We start from the raw sequence: 14,938 nt of genomic DNA, 5'->3' as shown, positions 1-14,938 counted from the left end.
GTGAGGGAAAGTGGAAGAACAGCTCTTTGTTTCTAAGAAAGATGATGCCATTACAGGAGACACTCCACCATAGTGTTATTTCTACAGTACATGGACTCTTATGAGAAACAAGGAGTTTTCATCCTCAGCATGTTGGTTGTGCTAGATGGGAAAACAACAGATTTTGAGGGTGAAGTGATCTGTAGATTCAGCAAAGAATCTTCAAGCAGCACATGTGCTATAGTCGTGCTATGGGAACAGGGCATGTATCTGTTTGGAGGTTACTGCAGGAGTTCAGTCTACATGCATACTATCTTCACTCACATTGTTGTAGTTTGTGCAGTGGTTCAGGCACAAAGAATGAATGATGCTGCCTTCCACACACATTTTATTTACAGCTGATGCCTTCTTCACACATGATGGGTATTCTAACAGCACGGACAACCACATCTGCGACTATGAGAACCCACATATGCACATGTGGATGCTGTTAGATTGCACCAACAAAGATTCTCCACAAACATGTTGGTGGGAATTGTGGATAATCATCTTCTAGGAACTTTAATACTGCCACCTAGAGTAACTGGAGCAGCTTACTCACAGTAACTGCAGACCACACTTCCAGAACTGCTGGACAACCTACTGCTTGCTGCATGCAGAGATCTCTGGTTACAGCATGATGGAGCCCCAGCATACTTCAGTGTGTGAGCACAACTGAACTGTCAATTTTTGGGAACAGTGCATAGGACAAGGGGGCTTGTTGTGTGGCCAGTTCATTAACCTGATGTGATGGCCCCTTGACTACTTTCTTTGCAGACATGTCAAGAGTATGGTTTACACTACTCCAATTGCCACTATAGTGTAGGTGATACCCAAAAACACTGATGCATTCCACCAAATCAGATAGAATCTTGATGTGCTCTCCAAAGTTGGAATGATATTGAGATGTATGGAGGCTTAGGGCAGATTGTTTGAACCACTCATATAAATCACTGTCAGAACAAGCCCAACAATAATAAATGGTAATTTTTATGCAACTGTATTTATTCATTATTATAATCTTAAGGATGTGCTTAAGACTGTGAGCCCCCCGCCCCCTTCCCTCTGATGTTCCTCAATAAAAAAAAGATTTTTTTCTCTGTGTAACCTATAATTTCTCAAAGTTTGTCGGCGAGGTCCTAAACACCGTATAAAATTTGAAGGGCAAGGATTCAAATACATCTACCTGAGGAATGCCTGAAATTAATTAGATATCTGTTGATGACTCTCCATCCAAGATAACAGACATTGAAATTTTTATAGTTTGCATCAGCCAGTTTAAATATTACAAATCCCCATGCAGTGATATTATGAACACAATAAATAAATTTCAGCTAAAAATATCTAATTTCCAGAATTTGTTTTCTGACTTATCTGCTGTTCTCTTTTGATTTTTACTTATACTTTAGTATTTCTGAAAGTGTTCTGGGCAAACGCTGTATCCATGATTGATATGGGGTTGTGTTGGTCTATTCATATCTGCTTAGTTTTCACACCCTTAAAAGCAGTCACAAATCTGCTAAAGGTAACTAGAACTGTTGCATGCAGTATCATGGCAGCATGTATATTTCATGAACAAACTGCTTCTGCTGTAAGCAATTGTGGAAGAAAAATGAAACTTCTTGAAAGATGGTAGAAGGTGTAAAAGAAGATTGTTACCTCTAACAGAAATGCTGCTGCCATGAAACTGAGTGTCGACATTAAGGTCAGTCTAAAAATCTTAATAACAATGAAAAAAATACCAGAGGAACCAGGTAAATGAAACATTCAGAGTAGTGTTGATACTACAAAAGTTGTAAATTAGGTGAACACAATGAAATCGCTTCAGTTGTGCAAAACCCTGTAGTGTTCAACAGCGGATACATCGAAGTGGACAAATGGTTCCACTTTGACAGCATTCACTATCACAAGATCCACATACATGTGAAGAGCCGCAGGAGACTTGCACTATAGGTGCTGTATTCTTGTAACAGTGAAACTTGGTTCAGGATCTGTAATCGTCCAAATGGCCATGTCGTGTTTTTAAATATGTTCTATGATCATACTGAAATGAGAATTTAAGTGCTAAGATTTTCATCAATACTTGGGTGTTACGGCTCTTAACATGCTTGTGAAAAGCCACAGTTGCATATCAGTAAAATAACAAAACTTTACAGGTCAAACAAAGTAATAGAAGCAAAAACTGTTGTGATTTTTTTTGTCACTAATATGACCCTGCATAAAGTAACTGTATGTGTAATGCATTTCTGTATGACAAGGTCAGTAATGGTTAAAGAGGGAGGAGAGGGAGCAACAAGCAAAAGAATCCAAAGCATTTAGACTTTACTAGCACTATGTAGTTTTTAGTTCACAGGATGTGTAATTTAGTTATAAATCATGCTGACAATAGTAGTAATCACATTTCATAGCTGCTGTCCATCCTATCTCCTCTATACAGTATTATTTTTTCTATGTTTCAAAATTTTCATTTAAGGATTAAGAAGTTTACATTATTTTCTGGACAGACAATACTATTTTTACACCATATACATCAACAGAATGTTTGTTTGCATAGCAGTTATAACCCCAAATGCTGCTTTGTGAAAACTGCAGCGTTATATGACAAAATGTATATGATGATGATGATGATGATATGCCTTTGTTATATTTGACTGTTTGATCAAAATGTCTGTATGTTCCAACATATAATGGTGAATTCCTTCTTTGCCTGAAATCGCCCAATATTATATATTTCACTTTCTATAGAAATGAGCATATAGAAGTTTTATGACTGACTTTATCATTAGTGAAACAGACTTCCACAAGTGATAACTGACACACTGCTATAGAACTAGTGTGATATTCCTGTCTTGTGATGCATAAGGTGTTAAACTACTGCCCTATGTCATATCAGGAGAGAGGGGCAGTGGGGCAGACCAGCACATGTAATGAGTTACCTCGAAGACTTGTTGAATCTAAACAGTATTCCTTTATTTTTTTGTTTTAGTGTTTCTGGTTCACTGTTGAATTTGGTCTGTGCCGTCAAGACGGTCATCTAAAAGCTTATGGTGCTGGTTTGCTCTCTTCCTTTGGAGAGCTGAAGTACAGCCTGAGTGGAAAACCAGAGCTAAGACCATTTGAACCATCAAAGACTGCAGAACAGAAATATCCTATAACAGAGTATCAACCTGTCTACTTTGTTGCAGAAAGTTTTGAAGATGCAAAGGAAAAAATGATGTGAGTAAAATAAAATATTCATTGTTAAATTTATAATTACTGGCCACTATTTAACATCAGAAGGTGAAACTCTGAGTACTGCCTCTGAGTACTGCTGATAGAAACACATAAAATTATGCTATATTTTTCTACTAGAAATATTGGGAATTCCCTGATCCAGGAATTCTGACTAATAATTTTATAGTTTCCTAGATCAAATTTTCCTTCTGATCCATGTATATAGAATTTAATATATTTTCTAGTTACCTATTGTAACACTACTTTTTTTCCCCAGAAAATATGCTCATACAATTCCACGTCCATTTGGAGTGCGCTACAATCCATACACGCAAAGCATTGAAATACTGGATTCAAAGCCACAGATCCAAACTCTGGTGGACAATATTAATGAAGAAATGCAGATTCTAATGGATGCACTGCGAAAATTATAAAGCAGCAAACATAGTTCCTGATCTGTATCATACCAAAGCTATAATATGTAGATAGGTGTGTTAATATTATCACGCAAAGATCGTACATTAAGCATCAGGTTAATTTACAAGTTAATTGTAAAAGTGTTACCTCTATGTCATGAATACATCACTATTTTGTAAATACTCACTGCTCATTTCTAATTAAAGATTTTTTTACAATTTTTGTCTTATTTATATTTTTTTCTGATACAGTTCCTCAAATCGGTGCTTTAGATAACACACCAAATTAAATTAAGTCCAGACATTTCACAGAGAACACTGTAGCTTACCACACATGAAGTAATCACAAGGAAGGAGAGAAGACTTCATTTCTACAACTGCCTTCAAATGCTGTGCTTACCATCCTTTTACCCATAGTGTTTGGCCCATAACTGTCAGTAATCTGCCTATGAATTTTGACCATTTCCACATCTTTTGCACACACAAAATGTGGTTAACACAAAAATTGGATTTTTCAATTAACTGGAACATTTTAAATAAAGATAAACAAATGTAAATGTATAGAAATGCTTCTATTTGGTGTTTGTGGGTAGCCAGTAGATACAGGTATTTGGTGTGGCTGTACAGATTGCCAGCCACAACACTGCACCAGCCATATTTAAAAACAATAGTTATTAGTCATATATGAAGACCACAAAGCAACATAGTGAGGCATTTACATCCAGTCTGATTTTTACAGTAGAGACCACACATAATTCTTTTTTATGTTATCTGAAATGACTTTCATACCTCACAATTACATATTATATGAAAGGTGCCAAGCTACACTGAAATAATGACTCCACGTTAAACTGTAGGTCACCCAATAAATGGATGTGTGTGCCAGTTTTCGGAATGGAGGAAGACAAGAATGATACCACCCTCAATAGGACTCTGCCTCTGAAAGCTTTGTAGTGTTCCAGCTATTCTCCAGGATGATGACTGATTCACAAAATTTTCAAATGCTATTGTATTTGAAAATTTAGCACTCTAATTGCAGGTCTTAATGAAATGACACATACTCACAGCAAAGAATTATTTTATTCTTCATCCATTCATTGTAATGAATCAGACTTTCATGAAGGAGAACATTCAAGGATGTGGCAAAAGTCAAGTTATTTACTAACAATGAGAAGCAGCTGTTTTAATCTGCATTAATAATTAACTATCATTAAACTGCTCTAAACTACTTGTGATAAATCAAGCTAAATTTAACATAGAAAAATTATGCCACCGTTTGAGAAAATGTGCCACTTCCTCAGTTATTGAAAGTCCTATATAGCTGCTGTTTATCTCCTCATTCTATGTTAGTATGTATGATTACTCATGATAGAACAATAGTTACCTACAGTTGTAACAGCAAATGGTTTGCTACTTGTCGTACATGAATACAGCTTGAGCTAAGATTGCCAGATAATATGTAAATGGAGTGGCTGATAAGGTACTTTCCAACTTTCTTTTGAGTTCATACAGGTACCAGTTTCTTGCTTGATGTCTAATAGTACTATGTTAGAGGTCCTTCATGTTTTCCTAGAGACTGTACCTTCCTGCAAAGTCAGCATGACAAGTTTTTTTTCTTACATTGTTGTTGGGTAAATCACAATTCAACTAAACTGATTTTTAGTTTCAAAAATCAATAAAGAGTAAATGTACCGGGAAGTAAGGATTAAAATTTCAAGTTCTTTGATAAGAACTCTGGTAAATATGCAATTATCAACTTTACACAATTTTATCATCACTCACTTTTACCAAACAAATAATTTATATTCATTCCCTATATTAACAATACAACATAGATGGAAATCATGCAAAATAAGCTAGCATCCTGATCTTGAAGCCAACTTACTGTGAGGTACTTCTAAGTGAAAAACATGCAAAACTGAGCTTCTTGATTAGATTATCTGACTGTTGCCTTCATTTTAGCATAACTGAGTCCAAAGGAAATTAACAGAAAGGATTTCAGTTCTATAATAAACGTCTACTTGTAGAACATTTTTTATTTATTTTGTTTTTCAAAATACTATTTATTTTTATTCATTTAGAAATACTCAATACCTATGTGAGACATGCCTCTGAAATATAGAAGTGGCCCAGATGAGTGGGTATGATCGGACATGAATGTATGCATATAACCACACCCCGTGAAATGTACACTACGTGTAGAACAACCACACAATCCACATCAGTTCAGAGCGTAGAGCAGGCTGTGTCATTGTGAGTGGAGCAATGCAAAGGGGACAATGGTACTCACAATGGAGGATCAGGTGTTCATTGTGGAAAGTTAAATGACAACAAAGTCATGGAAATAGTGTGATCAGTTGTTTTCTGAGAAGTTTAATTGTGTCAAAGTGCCAGCAAAGAGTGCCATGTGTGCCTTGCAACGCTTAGTCAAAAAATGGTGTCTGATAGCATCTGTTTTGAGCAAGTCGAAAAACATTCCAAAATGTGCCCACACAGCAAAAAATGTGGCTCCAGTTCACCAGAAAATGCTTCAGAGTCCTACCAAATCAATATAATTCATGTTGCAGAAGACAGGTATAACACATCATTCGTGTGGACGAATACTCCACCTGCAACTACACACACATTCCTACTGAGTGACTGTTGTTCATGTATTAAAACCAGCATATATTCCTCAGGACCTCCAATTTTTGTGTGTGGCTGTTCGCTGAGATAACAATAAATGGCTTGGACATAGATCCATTCTTTATGTCTGACGAAGACTGCTTTCACCCGAGTGGGTATGTCAGCTCACAGAATCACAAGTTCTGGGCACCAGAGAATCCACATAACTTCTACCAAACACCGTTGCATGATCAGAAGGTTGGGGTTTGGTGTGCAGTGTCTGCATGCTGCATTGTTGGACCCATCTTCTTCCATTAGATGTTGACTTCTACGCATTACATTGCCTACATTTTGAAACCATTTGTGGCAGCATTGACGGAGAAGGATGGAGCAACTACCCATACAGCCGGCCTAACCTGGAGCACATTTACACAATCTTCACGCCTGACAGAGCTGTTAGTAGAGGCCGGTCTGGTCACGGCCCTAGCTGGCCACCCAGGTCACCTAATCTGTTGGTGTGTGATTGTGTGAAGAGCCCTCAAGTCTAAGGTGTATCACAACCACCCTCATAGTCTTCAAGAACTGCAGCAGAACATTTCAGATGAGACTGTAGCAATGCTAGCAGTACAACTTTGATCTGCTTCAGCAACTTGCTGACCATGTTCCAAAAGTGCCAGGAGATGAATTGTGGTCACTTTCAACATCTGCTATAGTCAAGTCAGTACTGCATTTCCTTTCCTCTGCTGTGTTTCTTTGTACACTGGAACTCTGTTCTCTGGACCAGTTTCATTTGCCCCACCCTGTATAACAAGAAATGTGGGGCTAACAGCAGAAAATATAAAAGGTCAACTGATAATAGATTTGCAACACCGCATGTGTTTCTCGTTACAGTTAGGTGAGTTAGTAGATGGAGTCAATTCACCTCAAGTCATGATTTTTGTAAGATTAATATTTTCAGATATCTGTGTAAAAGAAGACTTGTTTACAATTTTGACCTTGAGAGACACTACATGAGAGAAGATTTTCATGACACATTCAAATCCATCATTTCTGAAAACAATCTCCCAAATCAGAATACTGTGTCTATTAGTGCCGATGAAGTGAATTGCATGGTGGGCAAACACAAAGGATTTGTTACCTTGTGTGTGAATGACAGACCTTTTCTGCCTTTCTTTAAGGATCATTGTATCATGCACCAATAGGTACTTTGTGGACATATTTTGAAAATGGCACATGTTATGAGTATTGTTACAAAAGCAGGCACTACAGAGAAGAAAGTTTACAGTGATATTAGAAGAATTGGATAGCCAATACAGAGACCTTCTATTGCATACTGAAGTTCGACAAGTGAGTAAAGGTATGGCTGTAAACAGATTTAGAGAACTGCTGACAGGGATAAAATCTTATCTCAAACAAGAGAATGATTTATTACAGCTACTTTAAAAACATGTCAGAGATAATATCAGCCATCAGACACATGCCTTTGTCAAGAAGTACTGTAACAATTGGATCTGACATGTGTAACTGATATGACAGTTAAACTACATGAGTTAAACAAATAACTCAAAGGAAAACCCAAACCATCACAGCATAATTATTATGTCTTCTATAACATGTTTCATGCAAAAACTTGACCTCTAGATAGCACATTTACAGAAATTAAATGTGGAACACTTTCCTCAAATACTGTCAGAACTGTCAGACCAACAAACATCATTCATCATTGGATCAAAAAGCTGCAAAGAAGTATATGGCCAACCTGACACCACTGAAGACAGCGTTTTAAAACTAATTTTCAGATTTCAAGGCAATGGAACCTGGCTTAGCTTTTGTAACTCTATTTCAAAATGGCATTTCATTAAAGTCAGAATACAATAAAGACAACTATTGAAAATTAGTGAGTGTACAAAACCTACCCTAACACTGACATTGTATGTTTTATTTTGTTTTGGATTAACTTATCTATATGAGGCAGCGTTTTCAAAGATAAACATAGTAAAATATAAGCATAGAAATAAATTGACTGGTCCTCATCTTTCAGACTGGGTAAAGGTGCTCTGACAAATCATTCACCAGTGGAAAATCCAGGATAGAATAATGACAATATTATGAAGAGGATACAATTATACTCACCATATAGACAGAGATGCTGATTTGCAGATAGGCACAACAAAAAGAGTGTGAAACAAGTGTGATTCACATATACATCACCACAGTCTTTGGCTGCTGAGACCATATCTAGTCTGGATCAGGCTGCTGCACAGGCAACTGCATTGAATGTCACATGCTTCCTCACATAAGATTTTGTTGTCGTTCAAGACCCACAGTGTACGAAAGTATTGACAATATTTAGCTGACTACTACATCTGGTGATAAGAAGAATAAAATACCTGTTAAATCAGTCACTGCTCATGCTGTACCTGATGGAGTATAAACTTGCCAATGATATGCAAAGCCAAGTATCTGATTAAACTTTTTTCAACATTTATGATAGTGTATATTTTAATTTTTTCCACGTATTTAATATCCTGAAAGTTGAGTCATAGGCCTACAACATTTGGTGGCAAGAAAATTATCTTTTACTGTGTGTCATTAAAATGGTTATTTTGGCTAGACTTGTTTAGTGCTTAAACCTTTATGAATTTTTAAGTTAGTAGATCTCTAAATGGGCTACAGTGCATGTAGTATGTCTCAAGCCTAAAAAGGTTCAGCACCCTCAATGTCAGGTGTCAAAAGGAATTTAATGTATTAAGTCTGTCTAAGAACCATGTAAATACAGGAATCCATACATAAAATACAGAGGACTGTAAATCAGCATCCTTAAATGTATGGAAAACATGGAAGAAGGAATAACTTCCATGCATGTAAAAAATAAAGTAAAGTTCAAATCTAATGAAACTAGTAGTTTATACTTATGTCAACAAGTGGAAGTCTGTGCTTGTGAATTTCTTCTACTGGAAAAATCATTTATAATTAGTATCATATGTAGATTCCCACTGGGAAACTTCCAAATAGTCTTAGAAAAAATTGTGTCATTAATGTGCTAGCTAGCAGACAAAAGAAAATGGACGATACTCTACGGAGCTTATAATATTAATTTTCTGAAAGCTTCAGATAAAAGAAATGATGTGTGAAAAAAAAGGAAAAAAAACAGGAATTCTGTTGTTAACATCTCCATCAGAACCATACAGCAAGCAGCACACTACTAGACAACATTTCTGTAAGCGAACACTTTATCAGTTTTATAAATGATGGCAACTCTGCTCCTAATGCACAGCTAATCATACTAAATAACTTAACTGATTTCAGTGATGTGTATCATAGAAAATAATCAGCCTAATTAATGGACAGTCTTAACGGAAGCTGGAAAGATATTTACAATGCTAGTTCCAAATTTACTGTATTTGTAGGTGGGTTTTTATCAGTCTTTAAGAACTGTTTCCTCCAAAAAACAATAAATTATAGCACTAATAAGACATCAAAAAAAGCTCTGGATTATAAAAGTAATTAAAATATAATGTGCAATGATAATGAAATTTTTGAAATGGTTAGGACAAACAGAGAAATAGGACTGATCACGTATTACAAGAAATACAGTACTGTCTGACTGTAAGTGATTTAAAATTTAAAAAATCCTATGTGTAATGCCTGAAATTAATAACACTCGTAACAAAATACGGTTAGGTTACTTTACTGCTTCAACCCTTTTCCAATTTCAGATGCACATTATGAGATATGGAGTAAGAGGACTTAATTTTGCATTATATATTAATCAAGAGTAAAAGGAGTAAGCTGCCTTAATATAATGCTGCAAACAAGATAAATGATATCTAGTTTTAGTGCTTCATATCAGGTACTTACAGCATAAAAATTGGCTTAAAGCTTTAAAGATATCATGTAAAAATACTGAAAACTGCTTCTTCAGTGAAGAGTGAGACACCGTCTGTGATGGACAAGAAGCTTCAGTCTCAAAATGCAGGAATAGGTGCTAGTTTGGTCACAAGAAATAGTTGCTTTCCCTTTATAATTATTTGAGACTATGACTATAAGAATAAAAAAAGATATGATTTGAGCTGTAACTACAACATAAAAAGATAATTTTCATGCCACACTTTCTTTCTTTTTTTCAGCCTTCTACTTTCCACTTCATATAAGCCTCTCAATACAGCTTCCTTTGATTGTATGTTCTCTCCTCTTCACTTAACATAGATTTATAATCAACTTCTTATCTTGTCTCTTATATGCTTTTAATATGAGTTTTCTTCTAATGATTAATAGCCTGTTTACTTGCACTCATCCCCCAGCAGCTGACTGTTCTCATGATATTTCGCATCATTCTCAAGTCTGAAGGCAGCAGTGATACTCTTTTCAAGATTATGTCTCGTGGGACATGAGCTCTGAGTGGTTTACTTCATCCTTTTACTAATCATGTCACATGTCTATCCTTCCCACTTATTTTTTCTTATGTTCTTGAAGAAAAAGAATCTAATTGTGAAAATGAGTCATCACATTTAATTAGCAGTGTTGGCACTCAACCTCATACTCCAACTTCAGCTATGCTATACAATACATCATTGATTCTTTGCAAACAACTTGAATATTGTACAAGCAGAAAACAAAAGAGATGCTAAATCAACTGAAAATCATATTCAGCAAATTAGAGTATTTCCATTTAAATCCAAAGGCAGGGAATGTGAACATTCAGCAATAAGGTTGGTTTATATTTCCACAAGCTATGCTGCATGATATGCAGAGTGCGATTAGCTTTGCTGGTTGGCGTGTTGTGGCTCACGAGTTCAAATCCAATCACCAGCAAATATCGTAATTTAGGATTACCGGTAATCACTTTTACAAGTACCTGAAAATTTGTTATGTTTGTAAAGTTTGCATATTCAATGTTTGTATAAATTTTAGCACTTTGTGTCTGTTCTGCCCATATGTTTGTGTTCCAAATAAACATGCTTTCAGTGTGCTAAATGTTGTATTTCATTGATGACCCCACCTACAGGGGGTCATACCAAATATGACAGAAACTGAGAAAATCACACTCTTGATGAAAGGAGTTGCAGATGATGGTAAAGGATGTCACAACAAGAAAGGTATTCATCAAGTGGTATCAATGCACTCAGGAAATGCAACAGAAAAGAATCAGATGAAAGAGGTGTGACTAACTCTTGAATATGGTCCCTATGGCAGTTGTGGAAGACAACTATGACCTTGCTTCTCCTGTATGCCAGGTGGTAAGAGAAGAAATACAGCATTTTATGACAGCCAGAACTGTAAAATCAAGAAAGCAAGAAACTGCAGCCCATGTATGTTGACCCCATATGATGTGAATTAAATGAGAATGTTGGAAAAGAGGTGTGTTGATCTTTAGCATCAATCTCTGCCACCAGTTGAATCCACCAGAAAGAATGGACCATCTTGACTTAGGCCACAATTGACAACACAAGTAGAATGAACTCCTCCACAAAGAATAATGCCAAACAGAAGAACAGATATTTGGAGGGCACAGGAAAACACAAGGCTAAGTTTCCACTGTGGACACACTGAATAAGTTGTATGCTGCTGCAGAGAAAGAAAAAAATAGTGTCCAACCACTACTATGCTGCCAGACATCAACCATAACATCAGTTCTATTCATGTCAGGCAACTGCAGATGATTGTAGTTGACCTGTGGGGCTAAGACCATCACTGTATCCTGGATGAGATCCTCCTCAGCACATTATAGCTATTTCTCACTCCCATAAAAAGCTACTAACATTTTGCTAAGCTGCCATATTCAGGAAAAGTAAATAAAGTGACCATCTATGGAAGTGAGGTCGCCATAGATGAAAATCCTTCATGAACCGAGTTGTCAGAAAATCTCAGTGACTTTATCAACAATGGCCAACCTCTGTGGCTGCTAGTAGACTCAGGGGCTTCTTTTTCGTTAATATTGAAAGCTTATTGTCACCAGGTAAAGAAGACTGATCCATGATATGAAGGTGATCATGCTGAAAGTCACAAATGAGAAATATGTCCATCCGACAATAACATATGTTGCAAGAATAATTATCAATGACAGGACACAGCCACTTGCACCTGTTGTTTTATCAGAGTGTAGTCGCAACATTATTCTTGGATGGGACTTCTTGAAGGCATCACAGATAGACTGTGGAAGGAAAGTGCTCCAGAGTAACGAGGCTATTTTAACAAGCACATATAACAATGTCTGCTCTGGGTAGTTTTTTGTTGTTGAAGGTGTTGTTATCCCACCGTCATCAATGACATGAGTTTCGGTCATCAGTCTAGATGCTCAGTTAAACTGTGTATCCTTGATTGGTTTAAATAAGCTGCTGATGCTTATAAAACAAAACTACATGTCAGTGATGATGATAATCTTTTTTTAGGTGGTCAAGGAGAAGTCTGGGTCATTAACTGTCATGAATAGCCACAACTTACCCCTAAATGTATGTATGTAGGGGCAGTCCAACCAGTCCAGGATAGGCATTAGCCATCAACAAAGAATCGTGCTCTGCTAGCACTACATACAATGTAGGGGAGGATGCTACTATCTAACTGCCAATAGGATCCAGTCTAAATGAAGAACAGCTTTCATGAGTGTTAACAGATCTGTGCCAATAGTCAAATGCTTTCTTCATATCTAGAGAGGAGAAAAGAGAGATCAAGCAGCCCATGGCAAAACACTGTACCATCAGTGGATATCATCCACCAGTTAATCAATGCTTGAATATGGCACTGCCAGCTGAACGATGGATAACCCAGGAGGAAAAGGAGAATATGCTGTAAGACGACATCACTGAATCTTCTGAGTCTTTGGACCTCACTTGTTATCCTTGTGAAGAAGGAAGGCACATGGCATTTCTGCATCAACAATCACCGCCTTACAAAATCTCAAAGATTTCTACCCATTCCTGTACTTTGATGACACCCTAGACTGTTTTATAGGAACAAAGTATATCTCAACCATGGGCACACAGGCAGGCTACTGGCAAATCAAGATTGATAATGCTGACCATGAAAGGACGACTTTGTAACAACTGATGGTCTCTATGAGCTCAAAGTTATGTCATTTGGACTGTATAATGCTCCAGCTACCCCATGAATGTATGATGGACAAACTACTTTGACATCATAAATGAGCCCTAGTTAGTGGCAATGGAGTCCACGTCAGTTCAGAGAACATAAGAGCAGTCCAGATTTTCTGAGTCCTCATTACATTTGTGCTGTAACAAGTTTTCTCAAATATGCTCATGTCACTGGTGATTTATAAAGGTTTTCTATACTAAGGCACATCCCTTACAAGAACTACTTCAGAGAGACAACATACTTTCCTGGGATGAGATGCAAGGAAGATCTTTCTTTTTCCTTAAGAAGGCATTAGCACCTTCTCCAGTCCTAACATTGTATGATGAGAATACTGAGACAGAACTTAACACCAATCTTAGTGGTTATTGGATGGGTGCAATTCTCATGAAAATTCAGAAAGCTGCTGAAAAGATGGTAGCTTATGCTTCCAGAGATATACTACTCAATATCCTTTGGCAGAACACAACAGAGTGGATGAAATCTCAGTATTACTGTATTTTATGACATTGTTGCTGAGCAGAGGGAAGATCCAGCACTACTGAGACTGAAACTTCCTGGCAGATTAAAACTGTGTGCCCGACCGAGACTCCAACTCGGGACCTTTGCCTTTCGCGGGCAAGTGCTCGACCAACTGAGCTACCGAAGCACGACTCACGCCCGGTACTCACAGCTTCACTTCTGCCAGTACCTCGTCTCCTACCTTCCAAACTTTACAGAAGCTCTCCTGCGAACCTTGCAGAACTAGCACTCCTGAAAGAAAGAATATTGCGGAGACATGGCTTAGCCACAGCCTGGGGGATGTTTCCAGAATGAGATTTTCACTCTGCAGCGGAGTGTGCGCTGATATGAAACTTCCTGGCAGATTAAAACTGTGTGCCCGACCGAGACTCCAACTCGGGACCTTTGCCTTTCGCGGGCAAGTGCTCGACCAACTGAGCTACCGAAGCACGACTCACGCCCGGTACTCACAGCTTCACTTCTGCCAGTACCTCGTCTCCTACCTTCCAAACTTTACAGAAGCTCTCCTGCGAACCTCACAGGAGAGCTTCTGTAAAGTTTGGAAAGTAGGAGATGAGGTACTGGCAGAAGTGAAGCTGTGAGTACCAGGTGTGAGTCGTGCTTCGGTAGCTCAGTTGGTCGAGCACTTGCCCACGAAAGGCAAAGGTCCCGAGTTGGAGTCTCGGTCGGGCACACAGTTTTAATCTGCCAGGAAGTTTCATATCAGCGCACACTCCGCTGCAGAGTGAAAATCTGTGGCTAAGCCATGTCTCCGCAATATCCTTTCATTCAGGAGTGCTAGCTCTGCAAGGTTCGCAGGAGAGCTTCTGTAAAGTTTGGAAGGTAGGAGATGAGGTACTGGCAGAAGTGAAGCTGTGAGTACCAGGTGTGAGTCGTGCTTCGGTAGCTCAGTTGGTCGAGCACTTGCCCGCGAAAGGCAAAGGTCCCGAGTTCGAGTCTCGGTCGGGCACACAGTTTTAATCTGCCAGGAAGTTTCATATCAGCGCACACTCCGCTGCAGAGTGAAAATCTCATTCTGACTACTGAGACTCTTAGAAGCCTTGAAGGAGGAGGAATGCACCAAAGGAGAATTACAG

At 37.8% G+C, this 14,938-nt stretch overlaps 1 protein-coding gene across 1 annotated transcript in view; it reads left to right on the top strand.

The window, feature by feature from the left end:
• LOC124613053 (protein henna) overlaps positions 1-3,866 on the top strand; it is a 109,328-nt gene extending 105,462 nt beyond the window's left edge. Inside the window, exons 8-9 of the mRNA XM_047141632.1 lie at positions 3,005-3,234; positions 3,509-3,866. Coding sequence (XP_046997588.1) covers positions 3,005-3,234; positions 3,509-3,665 — 387 coding nt within the window. The 3' untranslated portion in view covers positions 3,666-3,866. The remainder of the gene's footprint in view (positions 1-3,004; positions 3,235-3,508) is intronic.
• The last annotated feature ends 11,072 nt before the right edge of the window (positions 3,867-14,938 follow it).

Source organism: Schistocerca americana, chromosome 1, assembly GCF_021461395.2.
Source record: "Schistocerca americana isolate TAMUIC-IGC-003095 chromosome 1, iqSchAmer2.1, whole genome shotgun sequence".
In the NCBI taxonomy this organism is placed as follows: domain Eukaryota; kingdom Metazoa; phylum Arthropoda; class Insecta; order Orthoptera; family Acrididae; genus Schistocerca; species Schistocerca americana.
The sequence above is the reverse complement of the archived record's forward strand: the minus strand, read 5'-3'. Positions and strand labels throughout refer to the sequence as shown.